Raw genomic sequence first — 14,152 nt, 5'->3', positions numbered from 1 at the left:
AATTTAAAAGAGGACGGGAGAGCTTTGAAGATGAGGCGAAGACCGGACGGCCGCCAACCGCAGTCACTGAAGAAAATGTAAAGACTGTGGAAAAAAATATTCGTGCGAACCGACGAATTACATATGTAGAGCTCGAGCGTGAACTGGGCATTGGATCAGCAGCATTGCAAACTATAATTCATAGTAAACTGTCTCTTCATAAGCGTTGTTCAAGATGGGTGCCGCACAAGCTCACCGATTTACAGAAAGACCGTCGCGTGGATTGGTGCAAATTTATGATAGATAAATTCGACGCAGGCGAGAACAAAAACGTATATGATATACTTACAGGTGACGAAACATGGCTATATAACTACGATCCCGAAACAAAGCGACAGTCCACAGTATGGTGTTTTGAAGATGAGCCGACGCCAACAAAATGTCGCCGAACCCGAAGCACACAAAAACAAATGGTTGCCTCATTTTTCTGCAAGACGGGACATATTGCTACAATAGTGCTGGAAGATCAAAAGACAGTTAATTCAGAATGGTATGTGACAGTTTGTGCCCCAAGAGTACTGTCAGCTTGGTGTGACAAGCGGCCGAAGTCAGGAACCCGGCACCTGCTCTGGCACCACGACAACGCTGCCCCGCACACCTCCGCTAGAACACTTGACTATTTCAGCTCAAAAAACGTGACTATTCTGCCCCACCCCCCATATTCCCCTAACCTAGCCCCCTGTGATTTTTATCTTTTTCCTAAAATTATAGAAAAATGAAAAGGAAGGCGATTTGAGAACAAAGAAGATGCGTTGGCTGCGTATAATTACGAAATTTCTGAGGTGTCTAAAGAAGAGTGGTCATCGGTATTTTCTAAGTGGTTTAGACGGATGAAAACGTGTATACGTGTTCACGGTGAATACTTCGAAAAAAATAGATAGCTGTAATAAAGAATAAAGTATGTAAATTTTGAGTATCTAATTTCTTTTGGCATGACCCTAAGTACCTACTGATACTGATTCGGACATTTACTTTTTTACTTAATAAATAGGTATGTAGATAATTTGACTGCCTTCTTTTATAACTAGGTGAACGAGACGAAGAAGAAAAAGACATGTTTACAACCCTTCTGTACGAACTGCGGGAAAAAATGTCACCATACGGACTTCTACTTTCTACAGTCTTACCTCCATTCAGGTAATTATATTTACTGTCACTGTCGCGCTAAATAATTATGTAAGAGTACTAGATAGACACAAAGCGTTTCGTTACAGTATTGCTAGTCTTTGTCATCTTCACTAGGCCGCCAGGAATGTAAAAAAAAATTAGTACGCAAAGAACATATATACTCATAGATATTCATGATTTAATACCATCAACGAGAAGACTCTTATATTATAATATTTGTCCAATAGGTACCAGATCGAAGACGGATACGACCTAACCGCTGTGAGCGGCGCGGCAGACTACGTGACTCTGCAGGCGTGGGACATGACCCACGGGAAACGGGACGAGCCTCCGCCGAAAGCTGTCCAGCATAGCGCTCTGCACCGTGACCCCGGCGCTGCGTCCAGGGACCAGCGATACGATAACATCGTATGAACCAATGGTTTTCTTTTTCTTGATTTGCCGATCAGAGAAATGGTAACCCAGACTAATGCTTCTGCTACTGATGGGTCATGAAAAATAGGGAGGATTTACTTTTATAAAATGCATAAATTACATTATTCCTCCGAATATCAAGTGCTACGAAAAAAACTACCATATAATATACGAGGCATTATTATTTACATACGATATCCAAGTAGGTAATTCTTAGAATTCTATCTGTAATGAAAGGTCTGGACGTAAATTGACAGCAGTCAGATGATATGGATTAGACTGGCCTTTCTGTTAAACCCTAATTTTGTCTGTATATTTTAGGAATTCATGGTGAAATACATCCTTCGTCATGGCATGGCACCCGAGAAATTAGTGCTCGGCGTGCCTTTGTTCGGTCGGAGCTACAAGCTGGTGGGTTCCACGCTGCCGACGCCCGGCGCCCCAATCAGCGGCTGGGGCCAAGAGGGGCCTTACACCCAAACCAAAGGACTACTGGCTTACTTTGAGGTGACACACTTTGTGTGGTTGTTTGAGATAATATTTCGGCATTTTCGGCATAGTAGTCGTGCCAAAATGTTTGACAATCCCAGTCGTAAATAGCACAGCATTAGTAGCAAGATGATAGGTACTACCAAACTATACGGCCTGTGCAGACTTAGAAATTCGCATTACTTGTAAATAAGGGATAGATATAACTTCTAGTGATTTTATTACAAACATGACTTTAAAATTCCTATCAGATCGTTCTATTGTGTTTTTTTTTTCAATTTCAGATATGCATAGCTGAACGCGAAGGTAAAGGAACAACCGGGACCGACGAAGCTGGTAATGCTTACGCCGTTTTTGATGACCAGTGGGTTACTTATGATTCACAAACAACTATTGCTGAAAAGGTTAGTGATTAACCAAAACTTATTGTTATGTTATGCATGGGTTTATACAGTTTTCTAGCTTACGGAAGTCAAATGTATAATTATTTTTTATCATTTACAGATGAGGTTCGTCATGAATTTGGGCTTGGCTGGAGCAGCAGCCTGGGCTATAGACATGGACGACTTCCGCGGTCTCTGCGGGTCGCCATTCCCCTTACTAAGCACAATTTCAACAATGTTAAGCAGTAAATATCGTTGAATAATAATTTTATTTTATGAAATTCTTGTGTTTAGATAATTTTATGATTTCGTTATAATATTTCACAGATGAACCCGTTCAAAGTGACCAGTCATCCTTAAAAATTGGTTCCTGTGAATCTATGAGGCCGTACTTGGCGTCGGATGAAGATTCTTGCGCGCATTTCCACTTCTGCACTGGCGGCATCAATTTCAGGATGGTTTGCGAAGATGAACGTCTCTATGACCCTTCCACTGGCTTCTGCGGGTAATTTATTTATTTAATTATCATTTTGCTATTTGGTTCAAACACGTGAATGTCGTTTTTAGAATTATAGGTAGGTACTCGTATTTGTTTTATCCAAATTAGTCCAATGGATTTGATACGTACATAGTTAGGCGGTTTGTCTCTATATTTTAATTTGTAAATTGTACTCAATCGTATCTCTCCTCAGTGCAGTATTTTCCAGCTTCTGCTGTCCTGTGCCAGCTGTTTGATTTTTTGATGCGACACGACCCTTACTTTTACTTTCACTTGTACTCAATGAAGTAGGTAATCTTTTTGATTTTAAGTTATGAAGTTTTGCTTTATCTATAATTATATTTCCCGTTGCAGACACCAGGATGTTACCAAGTGTCTACCAGGCCAAAGCCTTAGGATCAGCGTGGAGGAAGCAGCACGGTTATTACCTCATGCATATGACAATGATTTCGAGGTAAATATTACGTACAACTCACGCAATATATGCTATATCACATTATGCTCATTATTAATTCATGGGTTAATTTATTGCAGTGGAGTGACCAAATAAATCATGACATGATGTTGAACAGAGGACCAGTTCAGTCTATTTCAATGTCTGAAAATTTCAAAAAAAGTAAGTTACAATCATAAAATAAAAACAACCTTAACTTTGCACTTTATAATGCTTATTTTTTTCTACCTGTAATTCTGCTATACTTCTTTCTTACGCGCACGTATTTATCTTGTTTAATTTTTTCTTCCCTCTTCTATGCCAATTTCTTCCGCTGTCTACTAATTTCAAAAGAAAAAGTACAAAAGAAAACTTTTAGCAATCGCTCAAGAACAATTTTCAAGAGAAATAAGGACTACAGGGCATCAAGAAAAAAAGAAAACAAAGGTACATGTAACGAAACATTGTTTTGGATAAACCTAATAATGTTATCGATAACTTTTTAACTAATACAGATATTTCTACTACATTTCACAGTATTTGAAAGAAAATTCCTACACTTATTATTAAATGTTATTAAACAACAGTTCGGTGATAGCCAACAACAATTTGCGTCTTCCTAATGTCATTTTTTTATGTCTTAGGTCCCGAAAACAACAAAAAAGTAGTGTGCTACATGACCAGCTGGGCCTTCTATCGGCGTGGAGACGGGAAATTCGTTCCAGAGCAAATTGACACCAGACTTTGCACACACATAGTTTACGCCTACGGGTCACTGTCGCCGGATGAACTCGTCGCTAAGGAGTTCGACCCATGGACTGACATCACCAACAGTAAGTTAATTAATTGTCGACCGGTTTGACGACCGGTCTGGCTCAGTCGGTGGTGACCCTGCCTGCTGAGCCGCGGTCCCGGGTTCGAATCCCGGTAAGGGCATTTCTTTGTGTGATGAGCACAGATATTTGTTCCTGAGTCATAGATGTTTTCTATGTATATAAGTATTTGTATATTATATATATCGTTGTCTGAGTACCCACAACACAAGCCTTCTTGAGCTTACTGTGGGACGCAGTCAATCTGTGTAATAAAATGTCCTATAATATTTATTTATTTATTTATAATTGTACAAGTATACATACAATGTAAATTTTTCACGAGTTGCTTTTTAAACATTTGGCTTTGATTGTGCTCAACGAGGGCGCTGTATATATTAGTTTCGGCAACATAATTATCTACATGTTGTTACATGGAAAGGAATGTTTTCCTCTAGAGTAGAAAACGTCCATGTTAGGATGTCGGGCCGTATGCTTGTTACACAAGCCGATGACGTAGTAAAAAATAAAAATCATTCGAATAGTAATGTAACTAGACTTAAAGACCAAAACAACTTCTAAGTTTAGTATTTTTTCCAGATTTATATGAACGTATAACATCTCTGAAAGACGTGACAGTTCTACTAGGATTGGGAGGGTGGACAGATTCTGCCGGAGACAAATATTCGCGCCTAGTGTCCTCAAGTGCTGCACGTGCCAAGTTTACAGAGAAGCTGGTGTCTTTCTTACGCATGCATAACTTCCGAGGTCTTCATTTAGACTGGAACTACCCTGTTTGCTGGCAGAGTAATTGTAAAAAGGGCGCTGCATCTGATAAAGCGAATTACGCAAAATTAATACAGGTACCTATTACATTTAGGAATATACAATAAGGTCAATAAGCAATTAAGACATTTCACAATGCAGAGTTTTCGAACAATCTGAAATACACTAGCCCACTTGAATCCTGAACAGTAATTGAGGGGAAGGCCATCGATTATTAATAAACACTTTTTTTTTAGGAACTATCAAAGGCATTGCACGGGGCCGGAATGGAGCTAGGTGTCGCTATATCCGGATATAAAGAAGTGATAGAAGCGGCATATGACCTAGCGGCTATTTCTAAAGCCGCTGACTTCCTGAGCGCCATGACGTATGACTACCATGGCGGATGGGAGACCACTACGGCGCACCACACGCCGTTGGTACCTTCTCCGAAAGATACAATCCCGTACTACTCTATTGTAAGAATTTTATAATTATATTAAATCTTGTATTTGTATATAAATGTAACCAAGCTGATAAAGATCACTTACTCTTCGGTTTTGAATAAGACTCGCTCTAAGATAAGGAATCGCGTAAATAAATCGTTGTAGGTATTTTAATAAAACTCATTGATGAATATAGTGTTTTGAAAATAGTTTAGTGAATATTTCCAACTATTAATAGATATTTACAACTGCTATAAAAAAACAATTCAAACATTTTTTAACAGGAGTACGCCGTGAAAGCTCTTATCAGCGGCGGCGCAGACCCAAAGAAAATTCTTCTAGGTCTCTCGTTCTACGGCCAGACGTACAGACTCGCCACGACGGGGTCCAGCGGCCCGGGCTCCGCGGCGTCCGGCCCGGGTGAACCCGGCGAGTTCACCAAGCAGCCCGGCATGATGGCCTACTACGAAATTTGTTACCGAGGTATTAACCAATTTGTGGATCTATTACTGGGGGGTTACCTTATTAAACATGGTTGACTGGTAGAGAATGCCTTTTGGCATTAAGTCCGCCATATGTACATGTTGCTTTAGTTGTACAATAAAGTTTAAATAAATAATAACATACTCGTACATCTTGAAATTCGACCAACGAAGTAAGCTTCTGTGCATACCCTAAGATGCCCTAGATGGTAGCAGGTGGTAGTCTCTTTTGCACTCTTCCATAGGATAGGTACTAGTGAGACAAACTTGAGGCGTAAGCGAAATCTTGGCTAAGTACCGGTACAGTCACCGGCATAAATAAGTGATGATTTCTACAACGTGTTTCCGGTATCACTCAAAACCTCAGACACCTCAACAGATTTTTATTTTTTTAAACTCATCTAGAGTATTCATCTTTTAATCTGATGGTTACTTTTTTTTTAATTGAATTTTTAGATTTCTGTACAGCTCTACTTGACTTTTAGCTCTACACTCAATAAAATAATTGCTAACTACCATCATAAACCATAAAACTATTTATTTGTGTACGTTACTGCAACGACATAAGGTTTACCAATAGGCAGCTAAGATGTCATTGTATTTAAAACACTTTAAAGCTTTGTCACAGTAAACTTCAAATTGATGGACAGGTAATCGCAGTAAGCAAATTTAAACCCAATATTCAGAATGACAAGGTTGTAATTAGGTACGAGTTCAATTTGTTATGACTTATGATAAACATTAAGATTAAACTGACAAACAACGTCAAACTCGTAGCGGAAAAAATAATCACCCAAGTAACCAGCCAGTATTAATACCCCTAAATACTGAAAAAGGTAAACAACCTCCAGCAATGCGATATACACAATGTTGTATTACGAATACCATAGAATAGGCACGTAAAAAATAACTAATCATACTAATTTAAATAAAAATATTACCCCCATCAAGATATAGCTCAATCGATTCTACTCTCGATTCTGAACAAACGGTTTTCAGGTTTTTAGTGTTATGTGAAACACGGTGTATACCTTGTCATATTACCGTCTTCTTTAAAATGTCATACGAAGTTGTCGTACGATTTAAAGAGACAAGGTACAGAAATCATGACTTCTTTATGACGGTGACTGTACGTAGAAAGTACAAATTCGCAAACGCTTATAAACGTAAACAGAATGTCTCAAAACAAGTATTGCATATGTACATCATATCCAACAAATACTTAAAATTAGTGAAGGGTTTACATATATTTATTTTATTTATCGTATGGCATTTATACGTCTTACTGGATTTCAATTACATAATGGTTTTTCTTGGCATTTTAATAGGGCAATTAGTGTTTGGATCCAGTAAGCACTGCGAGGTCCTGAAGGACAGTGCAGTTGCCAAGTACGTATATGATAATATCGTTATCGTAGCTATCTCTAATATCGTTTTTCCGTATTGGCGCAACAGACCCAGACTGCTGCATTTCGATAGGCGCTCTAGCGTCAATCCAAACGTAAAGGTGTTACAAGCTTTTATTCAACCTTCCTTGTTAGTATGTTAGTGTGCGTCTAAACGTAGAAGCTAAATTTAACCCACTTCCCGGTTTCCGAGCTGAAATTTTGCACGCATATGTAAATCACGTGACAATGCAATATTATGGTCTCATGGAGCTGATCTGATGATGGAGCAGAAAGGTGGTCATAAGAACTCTGTCATGAAACGTCGTACCCCGTCCAGTAAGGGGTTTTTAAAAACGTCTCGGAGAGCAGTAGATGACTGTTGAAAGAAAGGTCGGCGATGAAAGCTTGTTGATGAAATTATTTTTTTGCAAAAAACTTATTATGAGATAAGTTTAGGTTAAACTGCATAAATATTACTAAAGACTATATTTAATAACATTTTTTTTCTACAGTCAAAAATCTGCGATGGAAAACAGGGCGCCAAGACAGAGCCGGCCCCTATGCGTATTCAGAAAATCAATGGGTGGGATATGACGACCCCAAATCCATAACTGAAAAGGTCCGTATAACCCATTACTTATTTTTTACAAATAAATTAATAAATCAATTGTGTCATCATTCGCCTGCCCTTATCCCATTCATTTGGGGTCGGCGCAGCATGTCTTCCGCTTCCATACCTCCCTATCATCCGTCATTTCATCATTCACTTGCTTTCGCTTCATATCATCTCTCACGCAATCCATCCACCTTTTCCTCGGTTTTCCTCTCCCGTTACTTCCTTCCACACTCATTCGCAATGCCTTTCTCGTCACATGACTTTCATCCCTTCGCATCACATGCCCATACCATGCCAGACGATTAGCTCTTACTTTTTCTACTATCGGTGCAACTTTCAGGCTTCCTCTTATATACTCATTCTTTATCTTATCCATCCTTGTCACGCCACACATCCATCTTAACATTCTCATCTCTGTTACATGCAATCTCTTTTCATCCATCACCTTCAGGGCCCAGCACTCTGATCCATACATGACGACAGGTCTGATGATGGATCAATTGTGTAACATAACTATATTTATTTACATTCGTGCACAACTTTAAATTTATTTTATACAAGATAAAATAGCAATGTAAATTTGAAGTGGTTGTAAAAAGCATGACACAGGATTAAAGAACAAGGTAATTGCCAGTAGATACACGTGCTGCGATTGAACATATTATCGGGGTCTAATTAAACCAATTTACAAAGACAGTAATTACGAATTACAATAGTTAATGGCTTTATGAGTGCCATGCTGCCATGCAACCTCAATAAGAAAAATCTATTCACACAAACATTATATTTTTGCACACACACACTTTTGTTATTTTTAACGATTAACGTAAATTCAAACAATTTAATATATATATATGTTCATATATATATATATATTATGCTGTAATATAAAGTATGACTGAGTCTGTGACACTAGTATTTTATGGCTTTTCAGTCGAGTGCTTTGACTGGTCTACAAAGGTGCTAATAAGGTTATTTAATACAATATCAATATTGTATAAAATACATTTAATTACGAGAACCTTTGAGAACCTAAATAGTTAACTAAAATTAAAAAGATAAAAATAAATAACAAAAGACATCAACGCACTTCACATATTTTATTGGAATGCCTTGATTTGATGTCTTTGGATCTGTCGTCATTATGCTTATTTATTCGTTAAAACCTCAGCAACATGTGGTTGGCCATTTATCATCAAGTTTTATCAGGTATAGGTTTGAATTAAAGCGTTTGGTCAAATAGTGATACTTAGTGACATTCTAACACAGATTGACTGAGCCCCACGGTAAGCTCAGCAAGAAAGCTTGTATTGTGGGTACTCAGACAACGATATACATAATATACAAATACTCATATATATGTTATGGACCAAGTGATAAATCGGGCATTATACATAATGCCCGGGCATTATGAATAATGCCCATTGTGAGTGGGCAGTTTGATAATAACTATTCAAATAATTAAATTGCCCGGGCATTATACATAATGCCCAACCTCTGTCGGGCAAAGTAATAATAACACATCGAATAGCTGAATTTTGCCCAGGCATTATACATAATGCCCATCCTCTGTTGGGCAAAGTGATAATAACATATCGAATAGCTGAATTTTGCCCGGGCATTATACATAATGCCCATCCTCTGTTGGGCAAAGTACCTAATAGTTCCATACCGAATAGCTGAATTTTGCCCGGGCATTATACATAATGCCCATCCTCTGTTGGGCAAAGTGATAATAACATACCGAATAGCTGAATTTTGCCCGGGCATTATACATAGTGATAGTGCCCATCCTCTGTTGGGCAAAGTAATAATAACACACCAAATAACTGAATTTTGCCCAAGAATAGATATTTTTTATTTTATTTACACAAAGAAAATTACACAGTATGAGAATCCATACTAATATTATAAATGGGAAAGTGTCATAACGTCGGCGGCCTGCTGAACGGATCACCGGAATCTGGCTACCGCAGTCTCACCTCTCGACAACCTTTCAGCCACTCTTTAAGTGTTGCTCTGTTGTCGCACCGTGTGTGCGGCCGTTTTGCAGGGCCCACTCAATGATTTGGCAAGTCACCGCCTGTCTTTTACAATTGTGAGACTTATTGTTAGGTGCCCGAAAGTTTCCTTTCATAGCACTCTATCCAGTTCATCCAACTTATAAAACAATAACCCAAAAGTGCTGCACTGCAATAGTCTTTGCACCTGACGGGGACTATCTACGGTTGTATCCTTCATATATTGTGCGCTCGGGGTGGTATCCGCCACGTGTATCCCTTGCCTTTAGATTAAAATGTCTTAAAAGGTCTCTGTGCTATTGGCTTTGGCCCTACGCATGCTTCCCAAAGGTCCACGCATGTCCACGATCCACAGATATCCAAAAGACACACCGAATAGCTGAATTTTGCCCGGACATTATACATAATGCCGATCCTGTGTTTGGCAAAGTGATAATAACATACCGAATAGCTCAATTTCGCCGGGGAATTATACATAATGCCCGTCTTCTGTTAGGCAGAGTAATAATAAAACATGTAGCAAAGCTAATAGATGGATTGGCACAGCTTCAGCATTTCGTGCCCATCTGTTCAAGAGACGTGCAGTTTCATATCAAACTACAAAGGACACCGTCGCGAGCCGCCTGCTGTGCCGTAGGACCTCTCGATGCAAGGATGGCTAAGATAGGACTTATAATTAATCAATAATTTAGAGTTAAACGACAAGTCCGACATAGGCCGCAGATCAGAGCTCGCTTCGAGCCTTAGTGAGACATAGATGATGTCGGGGGACACGCATGGCAAAGATGGTGAAACGCCTAGTTTGTTTAGTAGGTATGACCAAGTGTCCCTTTCTCGCTAGGAGAGGGATAAAATAGCACTTTAGGTGTCAAAAAGCAATTGTTAATAAACTTAGATGATGAACTAGCTCTGCAGAATGCGTACGTAAATGCATGCTGTTCCATAAACATTCAAGCAAAAAAAAATATTTCTAAATCGGTCCAGTAACGGCGGAGATATCGTGGAACAAATATTAAAAAAAATACAGACGAATTGAGAACCACCTTCCTTGAGATTTAAGGGCGGCGGTTAAAAAGTATGCTTATTCAAGAAAGCGCAATTTACATTTCATTATATGTTAGGAAAAACCCAGTATACTTATTAAACTTATTATCGAATTGCCCAACAATCACGTAGCAGTATCATAATGCCCGGGCAATGTGATAAAAATGACGTTCATGCAAACTTGTTAAATTTATTATCAAATTGCCCAACAATCACGTAGCAGTATCATAATGCCCGGGCAATGTGATAAAAAATGGCGTTCAGAAAAAATTTGCCCAATGATCACGTAGCATTATCATAATGACCGGGCAATGTGATAAAAAATGGCGTCTAGACAATGATTAATCACTTTGCCCAATACAGCTAGGCATTATTTTTAATGCCCGGGCATTATACATCCTAGTGGCATCGATTGCAGACGTTTCTGCTAGTCAGAAGTTAAAAATTATACATAATGCCCTTATTAATCACTTGGTCCATAACATATACATAGAACATATCCATGACTCCGGAACAAATATCTGTGCTCATCACACAAATAAATGCCCTTACCGGGATTCGAACCCGGGACCACGGCTTAGCGGGCAAGGCCACTACGCGCTTACTTACTTATGCGATTAGTTTTTAGTAATTTAAATAAATAAATATTTTGGACACCTTACACAGATCAACTTAGCCCCAAACTAAGCAAAGCTTGTAATTATACAAAGTATTTACTTTTAAACTTGAGTCATACGCATAAAAGTCATAAAACTAGACGAGTAAAACATTTTTTTTCTCTAGTTTATAAAATCTGCACGGTTCGTGGTAGACAGCGTTGAATTAACACAATAACAGTAAAGTTTCAGCTCTGAAGTTGGAACACAATAACTTTGATTTCCGTAGAGGTTCAGCCTGCTTACAGAACCTGCGACAGTCCACTTGCCACCACGACCACCTTCACGGCCTATAGTGGCTTCAAACTCGCCCCCTCCAGGATTCGTACGGACCACCACAGTCAACTGAATAAAATCTTTTTTGCTTTCTCTGAAGCTGCCGGGTAACAGTCGAGTCACCTCTAACACTTCCAAAATAGTGAGCTGTGCACACTGATGATAGTCTTTAAGGAGACCGTTTATATGAGATTCAACTTGCTTAACAGCCTCCTTAGCTACACGACTGTTGGATTTTATCTTAGTATATCGATAACACGTGCACCAATGGTCGTCTATGGCAGCCGATTGACAAGTCCTGTTCCCTGGGATAGGCAAAAACAAACTGATGCCTCGTTTAGTGGCGTAGGTATCGTACCTTCTAGAAATGATTTTAGCGTTATCGATATTTTCTAAATTGATCAAATCTGTTAATGTGGCGTGCATGTCGAATGGCGTGGTCAAACGATGGCTATTTATTTGTAGATTGTTATATGCCTGGGTATAATTATATCGAAACGATGGGGGCATTAAGGCGATTACAAATGGTAACCGATCTTCTAAAAATCCCTGTTTTGTTGAGCGAAATGTTCCCCACCTCATTCCGTGGTCGCTCATTAAGAAGACAATTGTTTGGTTCAAGTAACCTGACATATACATTTTTCTGAAAAGGTCGTTGTAACTGTCGTCCATCATAATCGGATAGTTTAATCTATCGTGACTCATGGTTGTTTCCCAAAAAAAGCCAAATAGTTTACTTTTCAATATTGTCGTCAAGTCCTTTACATAGTCTACAAGAATGTTGTAGAAGAATTTTTCGTTCATGCATAATTTCGAGTTACCGTCTTTATTGGTGCCTGCAATACGCTCCGCTTCATGAATAAAAGTGTGAAGATAATAGTTTGTTGGAGAGCTCGCGAAGCCGCGCTTATTGGCATAGTTAAAAGTGCCCAACCAGGAGGTGTCTTCGGCCAACGCCGTAACAAAGCCGGCGTTCTGGTATCGTTCCCATATAAAAGGACAATTGTCGAAAGTTGACTTGCTGTTTGGCCAACATGTGTCTTCTAATTCCGTATCTTCTTTTCCCAGCAATAGAGGTATTAAATTGGGAAAGGTATTATCTCCAACTTTATTATATCCTAAAAATTCCACACTGCCCAACTTCTTCAAAAAATTTACGGTTTTAGGCATAGTCCTATGAAGGTTAATCCTAGAAACTGCGTCTATACCCAAGATCAAAACGTTATAGGGTAAATGTTTCTGAGATGTCGCTACTATATTTTCTTCACGAGCAAATACATAAAAAGTGTCGAAAAGTATTTTTGTCTCATTACAAACAACTCTAACAAACTCGTCGTTTACATCGATAATATCTGAAAAGTTACGACAACTATTATATTTGACTCGGTCATCAATATCGGAAGCTGTGATGTCATCTATTGATATCGGACGATAAAAGGATTTGTAGCAACATGTTAGATTACTGGAAGTACTTAAATTGTAATAAACCAAATTTTCTTTCACAATCCAAACATGAGTACTATTTGAATTCAATAAAGGGTGAGACACGCATGGCCGCATTTCGTGTATATCTTTTGCCATTTTTCTTATTGACTTTTCATCTGCTTGCATAAATGGTATACGGCAGCCTTCAGTCCGTATAGTACTTGAATTGTCAGATTTGTATGGTACAGCATACTGTCGTTTCAAGTAATCCCAGCTGTTGTACTCCATATAAAACCTCTGGTCTGTGTTTAGTACTAATAACACAACGGAACCGCACCCAAGCATCATGCCTAGAAAAAATAACTTCTTCAAACGAGGCAGAATGGAGTTTAATGTGGACTTATGCATGCTGAAACTATAGTAACGGTTAACGCTACTCTGTACACTGTACATGGGTAAGGTTTCTTAATTCTGGCGTATAGTTTGTTTTGGGATGTTTTCTGTCTTCCTTTTCAGGGTTCCGTAGTTCCGTACCAAAAAGGTACAAAAGGAACCCTTATTTTCATTATTCCGACGCTAGCGAGGATGATATATCCCCTCGGTCTCGTTTATTCTCGGTTGCTCGATGAAGATGAAGACTAGCGCTAACAGCATGCCAGATACTGTTAGCATGTATTCGAACGCATGTGTTTTCTTCTCTTAATCTCAATTGCTACATCACACTATAATATATGCTTTTTTCCGATTGTAACTATTTTAAGACACTTTCCACTAAATCACTTTATAGCATACTATGTTCCACCAAAACACAACTATATATTTTTTATTGTTCACAA

The 14,152-nt window shown here is 38.7% G+C and overlaps 2 protein-coding genes across 2 annotated transcripts in view; one reads left to right on the top strand and one right to left on the bottom strand.

Annotated features, from left to right (window-relative positions):
* The window catches only part of LOC125227756 (probable chitinase 10), a 43,738-nt gene that overhangs the window by 13,413 nt on the left and 16,173 nt on the right, over positions 1 to 14,152 (top strand). Inside the window, 13 exon segments of the mRNA XM_048132070.1 lie at positions 1,068 to 1,176; positions 1,395 to 1,575; positions 1,903 to 2,088; positions 2,355 to 2,474; positions 2,575 to 2,698; positions 2,781 to 2,958; positions 3,307 to 3,406; positions 3,487 to 3,568; positions 4,030 to 4,218; positions 4,798 to 5,060; positions 5,220 to 5,441; positions 5,693 to 5,891; positions 7,791 to 7,897. Of these exon segments, the coding sequence (XP_047988027.1) occupies positions 1,068 to 1,176; positions 1,395 to 1,575; positions 1,903 to 2,088; positions 2,355 to 2,474; positions 2,575 to 2,698; positions 2,781 to 2,958; positions 3,307 to 3,406; positions 3,487 to 3,568; positions 4,030 to 4,218; positions 4,798 to 5,060; positions 5,220 to 5,441; positions 5,693 to 5,891; positions 7,791 to 7,897 (2,060 nt within the window).
* Positions 11,726 to 14,133, bottom strand: LOC125227757. The gene has a single exon (XM_048132071.1). It carries the CDS (start codon positions 13,767 to 13,769, stop codon positions 11,739 to 11,741), a length of 2,031 nt encoding a protein of 676 aa, XP_047988028.1. The 5' UTR covers positions 13,770 to 14,133; the 3' UTR covers positions 11,726 to 11,738.

This window comes from Leguminivora glycinivorella, chromosome 7 (genome assembly GCF_023078275.1).
Source record: "Leguminivora glycinivorella isolate SPB_JAAS2020 chromosome 7, LegGlyc_1.1, whole genome shotgun sequence".
In the NCBI taxonomy this organism is placed as follows: Eukaryota; Metazoa; Arthropoda; class Insecta; order Lepidoptera; family Tortricidae; genus Leguminivora; species Leguminivora glycinivorella.
The sequence above is the reverse complement of the archived record's forward strand: the minus strand, read 5'-3'. Positions and strand labels throughout refer to the sequence as shown.

Bases quoted from the DNA above. Each gene is read 5' to 3' on its own strand.
- LOC125227757 (XM_048132071.1), bottom strand. From the start codon at position 13,769: ATGTACAGTGTACAGAGTAGCGTTAACCGTTACTATAGTTTCAGCATG.